Source organism: Sinocyclocheilus grahami, unplaced genomic scaffold, assembly GCF_001515645.1.
Source record: "Sinocyclocheilus grahami isolate Dianchi unplaced genomic scaffold, SAMN03320097.WGS_v1.1 scaffold1180.1, whole genome shotgun sequence".
Classification (NCBI taxonomy): Eukaryota; Metazoa; Chordata; class Actinopteri; order Cypriniformes; family Cyprinidae; genus Sinocyclocheilus; species Sinocyclocheilus grahami.
The window spans coordinates 76,131-92,128 of NW_015506359.1; the positions used below are offsets into that span (position 1 = coordinate 76,131).

At 38.4% G+C, this 15,998-nt stretch overlaps 1 protein-coding gene across 1 annotated transcript; it reads left to right on the plus strand.

The window, feature by feature from the left end:
• Nucleotides 1–1,516: 1,516 nt before the first annotated feature.
• On the plus strand, nucleotides 1,517–4,185 carry sptssb (serine palmitoyltransferase, small subunit B). Its single transcript, XM_016253412.1, has 2 exons — nucleotides 1,517–1,535; nucleotides 3,143–4,185. The coding sequence occupies exon 2, from the start codon at nucleotides 3,175–3,177 to the stop codon at nucleotides 3,421–3,423; it is 249 nt and encodes an 82-aa protein (XP_016108898.1). The 5' UTR covers nucleotides 1,517–1,535; nucleotides 3,143–3,174; the 3' UTR covers nucleotides 3,424–4,185.
• Nucleotides 4,186–15,998: the final 11,813 nt, after the last annotated feature.

Below are 15,998 nucleotides of genomic sequence, written 5' to 3' on the forward strand. Positions count from 1 at the left end.
AGTCATCAGCTGTAAGATTTGAAGAAGGGGGGAAGGGGGGAAAAGAAGAGAAGAGAAGGTTTTGAAAAGTGTGCGGAAGTCAGAACAATTGTTAATTTTATTGTGGTAGTATGTCGTTTTAGCAGTGGAGATATTTGCAGAGAAGGAAGAGAGGAGAGGGTAGGGGCATGCTTGTTTTGGTGATTTCAAATATCGCTTACTGCACCTTTAATACTTTCGAAATTTAGAAAATCTCTCATGTTGGATAGTATGTTGTGGAATGCAAAAGGAGAAATTTTTATGAAAACTATATTTTAATATAACACAATAAAAGCGAGGTATAGTGACATTCATTTAGTTCATTCACAACATTCACTCTATACCTGTTTCTTTGCCTTCACTTTGTTCACATGCACTATTACAAATTACATTTGACATTCCCTCCATTCAAAACACCAAATGTCAGCAAAAGGTGAGTAGTCCCTTGGAATTACTGTCAGTCAGCATAACATTTTCATCATAAAAACAGTGGATTAATAGTGCATGTTTACCTCTAAATAATCTTTCTGCTGCCTGATGCAGTTACAAATCATTCTGAACAACTAATGACTTCTGCACAAAGGATGGACTTAACTGGCTCTAAACTTGAGCCCATGGACTGATGCTTTGGGAAGAGGGTTAGAGTTCAGTTTCCACAGCACTTGTGATTGTGTGGTTCATAGCATATAAAACAAATACACTCCCACATGACTGACACCATGTAACAAAATACTGTATATGTAACAAATACTTCCTTTATGGAAAATATGCAATACTAACACAAAATCCAATTTGACCTTGACTGCTAGCTTCTAGCAAGAAATTCATTTGCAGCCCTAGTCTGCAGTGTTAGGTCCTCAAGATGACTTAAATGTCTTTTAAAATATGACGAAACAAGCATTACATTTAGATAAAACAACTAAAAATCAAGATGCTCCTTGGCTTTATACCAGGATTCTCCAGCTTTACAAGTCATGTAAATTAATAAACTTGTAAAACATGGGCATTGTTATAAGGAATATATAGTTATAGTTATGCTACACTGTCAATGTAAAAACACATTTTTAAAAATATATAATTCATCTAATTTTAAATGTATTTTAGTGACTCCATTTCTTGTTAAAAACGTTACATTTACATATGCAATTATTTTGTAAAATATAGGAATGAGCCGACTGCTGTAAAACATCCATGCGGCATGTGACGTCACAGAGTACTGTACTGATGCTGCAGCTACAGCATCATGACCGCAGAGAGAGAGACAGAGAGAGAGAGAGAGAGAGAGAGAGAGTGTGTTACGCTGCACTGTGTGCTCTATCGCATGTTAGAAAAAGACAGGCAGCTTTAAAATACGTTTGATCTTTTCTTTTGCCATTCTAGTCCTGTACACGCACGCACTGAAACACACAGGTGAGAGTGAATGGGAGAAGTGGGTGTGGCGCGTGAGTTTAACTGGTAGAGCAGCTTACTACACTCTCACATCACATCCACTCTTCACTGCAGCGTGACCCGTGGAGGTGAGTGACTTCACATGACTCTCAGACCTGCCTGCACATTTACAGAGGCTTTGAAGGACTGGCATGTTTAGTTGATGCTGCTTTTGAAGATGAATATCAACAATAACTGTAGTGGCCATGCTACTACTACAACTATGCAACTTACTATTACTGTTTCTACAAGAGAACAGGTGCAGTCATAACAGAGTACAAGGAAACATTCTCTCTCATGCACGGTTGAACTGTTATAATGCGTGCACATTCACATTGGTATCTTCTATATGAGGATGTTTTTAAATAATAGAGCAAAAAAAACAAACTGTACTCTGTCCTACTAACAGCCAGTGCAGGTAAAGGGTCCAGCTGAAATGATGTTTAATGTTTCTGCTGTTGCCTGGATATGGAATTATGACTTGACAGTTGACATTGTTACCTCTTGTCCGTTGTTATGTATAATTAGTTTTGTTTATGCTTACTATGTGTCATCTTGACTTCACACCACAGATGAAACTTATTAGATCGATGGCTGTAGGGATACTGAATATAGCCCTGTGAAATGATTTATCTGCTTTGTGTGGTAATGTCTCATTTAACCAGTTTGATTTAAATCAGAAATAGGGCTGAATATGACTGAGTTTAAACATAAATAAAATAAAAATCATTTGTGAACTACCTATGTTCACTTTACTCAGTGAGACAGTATAGTGTAACTAAACTATATAGCCTTGTTATGTGATTAATAATTTACCATAACAATCACATTTTAAGTCCAAATATGCAACCCAGTTGTTGTATTAGTTTGCGTTTTATGAGCAAGAGTGTAAATGTTTTCCTTGTTGAGTTCTCAGAGCGAGCAAACATGTTCAATGCTGGGTTTTGGTTGTAGATGGCTCCTGCAGGGCTTCACTGCTACACGTGTCGAGCTCCACATCGATAATTAGCACATTTAAACAGTTCGTTTCATCCCAGCACTCTCTTCATGCACAGTTTGCCTGACAATGGTCAGATGGTCCCTGGTGTGATTACTGCTGAGGAAAAATAAACGACTAATAATTTAATCTATAGAAAATAAGAATCCAAGGCACTTCTTCCGGTTCCGAAAAAATTAAAAAGCCTCTGGTCAAACATGTCTTACTCTAGAAACATAAAAAAATGACTTTCTATAGATACAAGTTTGAACCCAACCAAAGAGCACCTTCTGGGATTATTAAACGGAGGTCCCTTCAGCAAGTAGCGCTCCAAGATGTTTTCCTTGACCAATAATTTAATACTACCACAACGCTCAAGAAGAGTCCGATTTGATTCTCACTGATTGTCCAGTTGTCATTACAGGACACATGTTCATGCTCTTAGAACATCAGTGTGTATCATTAATGTTTATTTTGTTTCACATGATTCAATTTGTTATTAATAGTCTCAGACGACGGCCCTAAAAATAAATAATGGAAAACATGAGCAGCATGAATAGCTACTCATTCACGTCATAAATTCATGTGGCTTCGTTTGTTAGGTTCTTTAATGACATATACCACTCCTGAGCACCATTATTACACACCGTCGTTTCATCTGTTGTTGTCGTGTCCATTGTCAGTATGTAAGGAAGCACCTCACCCTGTTGTCTTCCCCAGCAGCTCGTAGCGCGGCTGTGTCGGTCCTCCGCATGGATATGAAGAACATGAGAGAGTATATGGGCTGGCTGTACTATCAGTACCTGCTCATCACAGGCATCTATGTGCTGGAGCCGTGGGAGCAGTCCATCTTCAACACGCTCCTCTTCACTATGGTGGCCATGGTCATTTACACCTCCTATGTGTTTGTGCCTATCCACGTGCGGCTGGCGCTGGAGTTCTTCTCTGAGCTGGTCCGAGGGCAACCGGAGAGCACAGTGGCCCTCATGAACTCACGATGAAGGAAAGACGTTTTTATTGATCTGCTGTGTGATTATTGGCTTGAAAACTCTTGTTAATTTTTCCACTCAGGAACAAGCTCTTCAAGTCTTCCATATTTACATGGATTCCTGCCCCATCCTGGTATTTGTATGCAAAGATTTGGATGCATTCCTGCGTGATTGCCGGTACTGAGGTTTTGCATGATATCACCCATCTCGTACGGACACTTCTTTGCGATTAACGTCCTCGTCATCACTGGTTGATAAAAAGGAAATCATAATTTTGACTCCATAGGAGTCCCTGATCAGACTAAGGAGTTATTATTTACTCCAGTTTTTTTTTTATTACTGCATGCTGAATTTTATATTCTGGAATTTTTGTAATCACCTATGCAATGTGACTGCTCTACATGAAGGTATATACATGTTTATTTTGAATACAGGTTCCTGCACTTGATCGCAAATCAGTAGGCCGTCAATGGAGCCCATTTTAAACACCTGTGTTGATTGCACCATTGTTCTGGTGGTGGTGGGATCGTCTTCCATCATTTCTTTAGTCACTGCTGCTGATATCAAATTGCATGCACAAAAATGTTTGCATGGAATCTGTGCCCTGCAGATCTGGAACAAGTGTCATTCACAAAATTTTTAGGCACTTATACTTAATACTTAATATGGTTAATATTGTCAGCCACTAAAGGAATGTAGTTCTCTCAGCTCAGTTGATCACATTTTACCATGTTTAAATCCATTTCACAGATTTCCTAGTTTGGATTTCCTATTTTGGCCTTATGAAATTATGACTGAAGTTACCAAAATCATTTTTTTTCTTAATTTGTGTTTGTCTGGTTATCTTGATGCCAGATGCTTTAAATTATGTTTTTTGTATTTTTGTAACTGTCTGTGTGATGTGATGTCTATATACACGTCTCCTAATGACACACTGGCAAGTAGTGTGACACTTTGCATATGTGTATAATAGTTTATTTTTCAGAAATAAATACATTTCACAAAATATCTGTCCCATTTTTCTGTACTTTCTATAACTTTTAGGATATAAAACTAATGTGGCCTCAAAGGATATTTTGAAAATGTTGTTGAAATCATAAAGCAGGGAAGCAGCCAAACTGGTTTTGTAAGTCCAAAGTTATTGGTGCCTGGAAGGCTGATCTAATGCTGCTCCAACAATGTGCGTTAAATATGGAAGACACACAGGACTGGAGTTAAGAACCACTGTATTAACTTTATAGCCAGTAAAGAACTGGCCCCCTGGTGTAGCCTGAGAACTGCACATCACTGTAATTATGGCAGTGATCAGTACTGGTGCTCCTTATATGTGGTTGGTGCAGTTGGATGTAGGGCACCACCTACCCATCTCCCTCAGAAAGTAGTTTTAACTGAGGGGGACCAGTGGCATTACAGTATATTGCTAACTGAAGACTCGAGGCTGCAACACAAGACCAGTGACTGCAACACTGCAAGATTTGTTTACTGAAGTACTAAACTGACTACATCTGTTTGATTATGCTGGATGGCATCTCACTACGCAGTTTTTCAATCAATTTACATAGCTGCTGATGAATCAGGTGGGCGCAACCACATCCCACAACAGGGAAACATTAACAGCCATTATTCGTTTATATTGTTATCCATGATAATAGTGTTTGTTCTGGGCTCCAATTAACCTTGTTAAATGACTAATGAAATAATAAAATGGAGACAGAACAGTCTGTGTTTTCTGAATACAAGTCTTTCTCATTAAAGTTGTGCATGGACATACAGAGCATTCAGACCCCAGATAGCAAAATTCCTGAGGCCCAGATCAGGCCCACACCTGACACTTTCATCTGGCCCACATACCGCGTGGAATGATGGCAATTGGGCGGTCTGCTCCTGTTTGCCAGATTTGGGCCACAAGCAAGCCAAAAGAAGGCCCAATGTCAGCCATGAATAAACCAAATAAAACAGAACTGGCCCAAATCTGGGCCACATTCATTTTAATTCTGGCCCAGATCCAACACCTTACTCCGGCCCACATACTGTGAAGAATGATGGCACTTGGGTGGTCCGCTCCTGTTCGCCAAATTTGGGCCACAAGCAAGCCACAGGTAGGCCGCATATCAGCCATGAAAATAAATAAATAAAATAAACCAGAACTGGCACAAATCTGGGCCACATTTATTTTAATTCTGGCCCAGATCCAACACCTTACTCCGGCCCACATACTGCGTGGAATAATGGCATTTGGGCAGTCCAGTTCTGTTTGCCAGATTTGGGCCACAAGCAAGCCATAAGAAGGCCACATGTCAGCCATGACAATAAATAAATAAAATAAAGTAGAACTGGCCCAAATCTTGCCCAGATACGGCTAAGATCCAACACCTTGCTCCGGCCCACATACTGCGTGGAATAATGGCATTTGGGCAGTCCAGTTCTGTTAGCCAGATTTGGGCCTCAAGTAAGCCATTGCTACATGTAAGCCAACCAAATAAACCAAAACTGGCCCTAACGTGGGCCACAGTTGATTTTTATTCTAACAAAAGGTCTTCCCCGCATTCCTCATGTGGCCCACACGCTGCATGGAATGGTGACATTTTTGGCAGTGGTCCACAAGCAGGCCACTACACAGCCACATTTAAGCTAATAATGAACTAAATAAACCATAAATATACATTATCTGGGCCACACTAAGCCTTGAGTGAGTTATGCATCAACAATACTCAACAATGTAAAGAGAAATTTAATAATGTCCTCCATAAATGTTCAAATAAGTTACAGAAATGTGTCCTACTAGATAAAATCATCCCGACCCAAGTTTTGCACAAGCAGCAATTAAAATGTAACAGATAAATATTCAAAGACACATTCCAATACTTTAAAAACTGTTCTTCACAAGTTCTTCACAAGTTTGATCTTAAATGCTTCTCACTCAGACTCTACCTACAGAGTAAGTCTGTTAGTGTCATAGCTACGATGTGTTAAAGAGCACACAACGAAGATGAAAGGTTATATAGCATAAGTCTTAATTCTAAACACAATGTAGCACAGCAACATTTAAGACATGTAGACATAAGACCAGACAAACTCAAAGTGAACATACAGTAACTTAAGTACTCAGACCAAACAAGGATAATTAACTAGGCACACCTGAACAGAATAATACAGTCAACACAACAAGGGAAACGGTGCAAAAGGAATACAAAGTCCAAATTAACAGAAACCATGACAGTAAGAGTACAATCACTGTAGTGCACTTCTGTTTTAATGCTGCACAGTACACATATAAAAAAACTGCCATTAAAACATGTTTCAAAAAATAAATTGCTGCGTATGTAGCCTTCTTAAGACTCACATCCAGATCACCCTGCATCAGCTAACTGTGTTGCATCCTACTAAAAGTAGCCAAATTCTATTAGGCCATGTTTACAATTTCAAGCTTCCATTTCAATTAGCCAGTGTCAAGTGTTACATCCAAGAAGTGGCCTCACTTGTCAAGTGTTACAACCAGAAGTGGTCCTCATCTGTTTTATCATATATGGGGCATATTTGCCATGTCAAATGTGGGACAAGTTGGCTTACACACTGATTAGCCAATGCTGACTGTGCCATATATTTTCCAAAAGTGGCCCAATATTTGTCGTTTTATATGCGGGCCACATTTGCGGCATCATATAAGGGCCACTTAAGGCTCACAGCCACATTAGCCAGTGCTCACTGTGCCATATCTTTGCCAAAACTGGCCCAGATACGCTTTAGGATAACTGGGCCACATTTGTGGCTTCACATGTGGGCCATTTTAGGCTCAAAGCTACATTAGTCAGTGCTTACCATGCCATATCATTGCCAAACCTGGCCTATACATTTTAATGTACCTGGGCCACATTTACTGAAACATATGTGGAACACATTTGGTTTACACCCTGATTAGCCTTTGTCGATAATGCCACATTTTTGCCAAAGGTGGCCCACATTTGGGCCATAATCACTGTTTACCACATGGGCCACTTTAGGGTCACATTCAGATTACACATTGCCGTCAACACCGCAACTTTACTTACAGAGGCCCACATGTGATTTGATACATTTGGGCCTTTTTTGCTGTTTTACATATGGGCCACAGTTACCATGACAACAAATGAGTAACTATGAAAACAAAAGGGCACAATCGGAAACTTAAAGGGGTCATATGATGCAATTTCCTGTTTTCCTTTGTCTTTGGCGTGTTAAAAGCTGTTTGTGCATACAGAAGAGCCCCCTCATACTTACGTCACTGTGTGGGAAGATTTGCATAACACTGCCCAAATGTATATGCAAAGAAAGAAGGCATAACTTTTATTCTCGTCACTACCATGTCTTGGAGACGCTGTGCATTTCGTTGCGAAAGCCAAACTTCTTTGTTGGCCTTCCAAAAGAGGACACAACTAGAAATCAGTGGTTAACTTTTATTTACAACACTGTTCCAGAACAGTACAAACCAAATATTCGAGTGTGTGCAGCGCATTTTACGGAGGAAAGTTTTCTGAACCTGGTAAAGGGCGTAACATTTCCGTCACACGTTTGAGGTATTCGGCCAATCACAACGCACTGGATAGCTGGCCAATCACAGCACACCTCACTTTTCAGACCGATGAGCTTTGTAATCCAAAAGTGGCCCAATATTTGTCGTTTTATATGCGGGCCACATTTGCGGCATCATATAAGGGCCACTTAAGGCTCACAGCCACATTACTCACTTTTACGAATGAATTGCATACAATGTAAGGCCAAAGCTCGTGATTTATGTGCTTGCACTATAAGGTCTGATCACCAAGCTGTGATTTGACTGTTCACATGTAAAACGAACACAAGGACCGATCCCGGAACTGTGTCGCCTCCATAACTTCCATCCGTTCCACACGCAGAGTAGCCATGATTTAAGTTCTGTTTTCGTCAGGAGAAATACACTGAGTTTAGGACAATCCGTTTATAGCTCTGCTTCAACCATGTGATAACCTCATGCGGGGCGACCAATTTTATGATGTCAGAAATTCATCCGACCGTCTGACTGCCAGTTGGAAGAGGTTAATCGCCTCTTGTTACCCCCTGTACACTGCACAAAAAAGGTCAAATTCTGCTAATTCTGAGTCGTAAGACTCAGAAATTGGCTCACAAACAGAAGAAAATCACACAGTGTATGCCCGGCTTAAAAGTTCTCAAAACATAAACAGACGGTGACAGTGGGAGCCGCGGAGAGTTCCAACCATATAGTCTAATCTAATATATATATAATATCTAACGAGTTTTGGGTGTACTGAAACTATGAGTGTGAGGTGAGAATTAACAACATTTTAACACCAAAACATGAATCTTTACACACTATTTTAGAAAATAGGCGGTTATGAATAATTATTTCCAAAATTATTTTAGAATGGTAATGTATAGTAATGTTCTGTTTGCCTGGAACAAAATCCATCCACAAAGTGCAGGCTATGGCACTTTCAACTGAAATATTATTAGCAGCTGCAGTGAATGACTGTGAACAAATATATACCCTACTGGGTTAAACACACCCAAACATATATGCTGTAACATCCTGTTCTTTCCCGTTGTAAATAAAATTACAATGAACTGAATTCAGACATGCCCTGAACTCTTGTGCAATTTCCTGTTTTCCTTTGTCTTTGGCGTGTTAAAAGCTGTTTGTGCATACAGAAGAGCCCCCTCATACTTACGTCACTGTGTGGGAAGATTTGCATAACACTGCCCAAATGTATATGCAAAGAAAGAAGGCATAACTTTTATTCTCGTCACTACCATGTCTTGGAGACGCTGTGCATTTCGTTGCGAAAGCCAAACTTCTTTGTTGGCCTTCCAAAAGAGGACACAACTAGAAATCAGTGGTTAACTTTTATTTACAACACTGTTCCAGAACAGTACAAACCAAATATTCGAGTGTGTGCAGCGCATTTTACGGAGGAAAGTTTTCTGAACCTGGTAAAGGGCGTAACATTTCCGTCACACGTTTGAGGTATTCGGCCAATCACAACGCACTGGATAGCTGGCCAATCACAGCACACCTCACTTTTCAGACCGATGAGCTTTGTAAAAATCGATGCGTTTCAGAAAGGCGGGGCATAGAGGAGAAACAATAATGTACAGTTTGTGGAAAATAATGTATTTTTGAACCTTAAACCGCGTAAACACATTTCATTACACCAAATACACAAAATAATGTTCTTTATAGCAACGTCATATGACCCCTTTAAGCTGGGCATATACTGTGTGATTTCAGCAATGCTTTTTTAAAAAATACTATTACTCACTTTTACGAATGAATTGCATACAATGTAAGGCCAAAGCTCGTGATTTATGTGCTTGCACTATAAGGTCTGATCACCAAGCTGTGATTTGACTGTTCACATGTAAAACGAACACAAGGACCGATCCCGGAACTGTGTCGCCTCCATAACTTCCATCCGTTCCACACGCAGAGTAGCCATGATTTAAGTTCTGTTTTCGTCAGGAGAAATACACTGAGTTTAGGACAATCCGTTTATAGCTCTGCTTCAACCATGTGATAACCTCATGCGGGGCGACCAATTTTATGATGTCAGAAATTCATCCGACCGTCTGACTGCCAGTTGGAAGAGGTTAATCGCCTCTTGTTACCCCCTGTACACTGCACAAAAAAGGTCAAATTCTGCTAATTCTGAGTCGTAAGACTCAGAAATTGGCTCACAAACAGAAGAAAATCACACAGTGTATGCCCGGCTTAAAAGTTCTCAAAACATAAACAGACGGTGACAGTGGGAGCCGCGGAGAGTTCCAACCATATAGTCTAATCTAATATATATATAATATCTAACGAGTTTTGGGTGTACTGAAACTATGAGTGTGAGGTGAGAATTAACAACATTTTAACACCAAAACATGAATCTTTACACACTATTTTAGAAAATAGGCGGTTATGAATAATTATTTCCAAAATTATTTTAGAATGGTAATGTATAGTAATGTTCTGTTTGCCTGGAACAAGTCATATGACCCCTTTAAGCTGGGCATATACTGTGTGATTTCAGCAATGCTTTTTTAAAAAATACTATTACTCACTTTTACGAATGAATTGCATACAATGTAAGGCCAAAGCTCGTGATTTATGTGCTTGCACTATAAGGTCTGATCACCAAGCTGTGATTTGACTGTTCACATGTAAAACGAACACAAGGACCGATCCCGGAACTGTGTAGCCTCCATAACTTCCATCCGTTCCACACGCAGAGTAGCCATGATTTAAGTTCTGTTTTCGTCAGGAGAAATACACTGAGTTTAGGACAATCCGTTTATAGCTCTGCTTCAACCATGTGATAACCTCATGCGGGGCGACCAATTTTATGATGTCAGAAATTCATCCGACCGTCTGACTGCCAGTTGGAAGAGGTTAATCGCCTCTTGTTACCCCCTATACACTGCACAAAAAAGGTCAAATTCTGCTAATTCTGAGTCGTAAGACTCAGAAATTGGCTCACAAACAGAAGAAAATCACACAGTGTATGCCCGGCTTAAAAGTTCTCAAAACATAAACAGACGGTGACAGTGGGAGCCGCGGAGAGTTCCAATCATATAGTCTAATCTAATATATATATAATATCTAACGAGTTTTGGGTGTACTGAAACTATGAGTGTGAGGTGAGAATTAACAACATTTTAACACCAAAACATGAATCTTTACACACTATTTTAGAAAATAGGCGGTTATGAATAATTATTTCCAAAATTATTTTAGAATGGTAATGTATAGTAATGTTCTGTTTGCCTGGAACAAAATCCATCCACAAAGTGCAGGCTATGGCACTTTCAACTGAAATATTATTAGCAGCTGCAGTGAATGACTGTGAACAAATATATACCCTACTGGGTTAAACACACCCAAACATATATGCTGTAACATCCTGTTCTTTCCCGTTGTAAATAAAATTACAATGAACTGAATTCAGACATGCCCTGAACTCTTGTCTATTCATCTGACCGACTACAGGGAATAAACACATAGCCTTACCGCCCACTCTGTTCCTCTTTCAATGTTTACTCAAGGCAAACTTTTGATGGAATGTGTTTAATGAGTAAAACACTGAAGGGTATGGAGTGGACCAGAATAACAAAATGGTGCTTTAAGGCCATCAGGTATATTTATCTGTATACACCTGAACTTCATTATCCATTTAACAAATACAATTGACATTCAGTTGCTAAAAAAAATGAACAATGACTGAACAATTTAAACAAACCTTCATACTGAAGCAGACTGGTGAACAGGTTTAACAGTCATAAATGGCATGTTCTCAATGTAATAAATAACCCTGTAAAAGCCATCAAAGAAAGGGTTTTTTTGCCGAAGATAAATCTCTGCAATTCATTAGGTCCTGTAGGGAAGGGATTTGAATATGTAGGGAGTGGTGTTGCCTGCAGGGAACTAAAACCTGGTTAATAAAAATATATATACGTCATGATAACATGCTTCAATGCTGCTGAGTCACAGTAGTTTGCCTGCCGGCTATCTGCATGTCAACATTATCAGAGGCGAACAGAGGGCAAATAAATCACTGTCACATAGATCACATTACATAGACATGTGTCTGTTCCCTGAATTGCCAAAACAAAGGTCTACTTGTGTCTAATTGTCAATGAAATGTCTTTGTTAACATTTTTTATTTTGAAGTAAAAAGATAAAATTAGACCCTTGGGTAAGTTGGCCCCCAGAATTGGCACAGAAGTGGTAAGATTGTTTAATCTGTGTATTTATAATGTTTCTGTTTATTATCAGATCTGATGACACTGTACAACCTCTCATGTACACAGGTACACCTTAATGAATGAGGCTTCTGCTTATATATTTCTATACTTCTTGCTAACTTTTCAGTGCAGACCATATAGGACCTATAATATAGGTAATCAGCTGGCTTCTTAGATTTGGTTTTCAATCTTTCTGATTGCAATTGTTTTTACATCTAAACTCATATTTGACCAATATACCACAACCTGTAAACTCTATACCATTTATTTCTTAGGTAAGAGGATCGTTGTGAGATAAAGTCATCAGCCTGGAATACAGGGATGCTGGAATCCATATCTGATAAAGAGTATGATGGGGTAGTTGAACTATAGGGTAAATTATATTTAGGGTATGCTATATTTATTTTTGTAGAGGCGTTTAAATAGTGGGCCATGGGTTCTGGTGCAGGACAATACCCGGCCTCATGTGGCCAGAGTGTGTAGGCAGTTTCTGGATGATGAAGGCATTGATGCCATTGACTGACCTTCATGTTCACCAGACCTGAATTCAAATTGAGAACCTCTGGGATGTTATTAGAGCTTCCGAAGCTGCCAAGTAGCACCACAGACTGTCCAGGGGCCTCATTTATAAAAAGTGTGTATGCATAGATTTGATCCTAGAGTGTGCATACGCTAAAAAGCCACGCCAACGTTCAAATTTATAAAAATGGTCTTCGACATGGAAAAGTGCTTAGCGACACAACAGAACATGAGTTTTCAGACATCGTCACATCACGCACCTGCAGTGCTTCTGTGAACGGAGAATAACAGAATAAAATTACATATAAAAAAAAAAGAATAAAATAAAACAGGCTTATACAAAATATCTTTCACTTAATAACACACTAAAAAAACAAAAGGAAAAAACCCTTTACAGTATAATTTTTTTCTCAACGCAATTTTTCAATTATGATAGCGTACTTAAACATGCAGCAAACGTTTTAAAAATAGCTTGGAAAAAATAACTGTAAAAATTGTTTAAATTACTTTTTTCAGTTGTGTTCATCCCTAATTATTATCATTTTTATTATTTGTAGAAGTAGCAGTAGTATTCATTATCGATTGAAAGAATATACCCTAGTCCATTTGTTCAAAATTAAACATACATACATGGTTTTCCAAAACCCTGGTAGTATAATTACACAGCATTAAAGTTCAATGATTTAGTATGCATACATGTGTGTGTGTGTGTGTGTGCACTTGGATGGGTGAAATGCAGAGCACAAATGCCAAACGTCAAGTCACTTTCACTTTCACTAAATTCACATAAATCTGCATTGTTAATCATTTTGATCTTTTATTTTAAAAAATCACATAAATCTAACCTTTCATTGGACAATAAGAATTTAAAATGGGGGAAAATATCATTATGAAATAAATGTTTTTCTCTAATACACATTGGACACAATTAACGGCACCCTTTTGTTCAACGCTTTTTGAAACCTCCATTTGGCATAATAACAGCTCTGAGTTTTCTCCTTCAGCTCAGAGGACTGGAATGGCCAGAGCAGAAGCTTGCTTTTGTGCTCAGTGAACCATTTTTGGGTAACGCTTTAGATTACAACCCGCAATGTACTGCGTAAGTAAACAGAATTTACAGCGTAACTTTTTTGTAATTACAGTGTACCTATTCAGTACCTCCGTGTAGGTATAAGGTAACAATATGCGAAGTTTGGAGAATAAAGGAGTAATAATCTGTAAAATTACAAATTATTTCTACTGTAAGTATTTTGAAACTAAGGGGTACCTATTCTAATATTACAGGGTATGTATGACCTCTTATATTTGCAAGCGATTAAGCAAAAACATACACTGTGTACTTTTTTATAGCCTACACATAAAAACACGTTGGTAATTGTTTCAATCCAAACGCTCGGTTGAGACTGTGGGTTAGGAAGCTGGCTTGATGTGACCCAATTTGGGTTGATATCAGTAATAACCCGATGTTGCTGGGTTATGAATGTGGAGGACCTGAATTAGAGCATGCAGCAAGTCACGTGAGTTCAAACGTGAACGGTTCTGTGTGTGCGACAAAATCCGTGACTGCGGTGCTTAAGATGGGAACGTGTGGAAAATAGGAGAAAACTAAACGAAGCGCAGATGAGGGACAACTTTGAAACTGTCTGGAGTGTGTTCCTTTAAAACTGCAGCAGTGAATGTGGTGAGCGCGAACTGGAAACAGCTGGATTGGTGCTTGAGACGAGTCTATCTGTGTTTGCGACACTCATGACAGGAATATGTGTAGAAAATACAAGAAAACTAATCGACACGAAGAGGAGAGAGATTTTTGAAACTGACTGGAATGTGTTCTTTTAAAACTGGAGGGTTTTGTCTGAGTATGTTCTCACAACATTGAGCAGCGACTGATGAGCGGTAAAACCAGGAACTGAACTACGTTAACATTAGTCAAAATGGTGCTTGAGGACGTGGATCAAAACGGTAACATTAAATCAAAGACGGTAAAATCATGTCAGTTCGCTATAATACACAGTTTAATCTTGACTTTCAGTGTTTATTACAGTTTTTATTGGCGTGATGGTTTGGCCATAATAGTTTAACTAGTCATTACTAGTTAATCAACTAGTCATTAAGTCAGTGGGTGAAAAACATGAACAAATTGAACAAAATCTATCCTTAAACAAGCTTTTCAAAAGAATTTGATTTAACTGTATAATCTGTATAAGTATGGAGTTGCTTTGCTTTTTTTCTGAACTGGTGTAATACATTTGAATCTTTTATTAGGCTATATGTTGCCTGTGTTGTTACTGTTGTCATATTGTGTGTCATTTTAATTTTAATTTTGGGTTCATTTAACACAGCAGTAGGCCTATAGTAAATTGCAAACAATATTTGAATTAAATAAAACAGTCCACCATGTTTATTGACACATTACCTGATATATAATGTATGTATGACTTTAATTTAATTGTTCAATGGCCAAATTAAACCCTCTACATTTTTTTTTTGCTATAAAAAAACCACAGTATACATCCGCTGAAATACAAATGTTGTATCATGTATTTTTCTGCGAACAGCTGGAAAGAGGTAAACTTGTTTTAAGCTGCATTGAACCTTGATGGTATATCATGCAAAGTTATTTGGTGATAGTGGTGTTGAGAAGTTGCTGGTGTGAAGTTGCTGAAATCGACGAATAAGCTTTCATAAGGTAAGTAGACTTGTGAATTATAAATCATAGCAGAAACTCATTAACTCATTTCACTAGATGTCCAGTTTTGTTGTTCAGTAATCTCCATCATGTCCATCCTTTTATAATAGAATGTGTACTCATGGTTAAAAAATACCTATACGCCTATAATAAAATACCAATATAAAATTATAAAAAGTATATATCGTCTTTCTAAATCATTCCCAAACATAAGATTGTTGTTTAGGCCATACATAGTTTCAAAATACTTACAGTATAAATGATTTGTAATTTTACAGGTTGTTACCCCTTTATTCCCCAAACTTTGCATATTATTCCCTTATACCTACACGGAGGTACTGAATAGGTACACTATAATTACAAAAAAGTTACACTGTAACTTACGCAGTTCTTTGCAGGTTGTAATCTAAAGCGTTACCCATTTTTGTGTTGTTTTTGAGGTTTGTTTGGATTATTGTATGGTTGGAAGATCCAAACATGGCCCATTATTTCTAACAGAGTCAGTCACTTTTTGATTTTTTATCTGTTGGTATTTGATAGAATCAAAGATGCCATGTGTCTAAACAAGATGTCCAGGACCTCCAGCAGAAATATAGGCCCACAACATTAAAAATACAGCAGT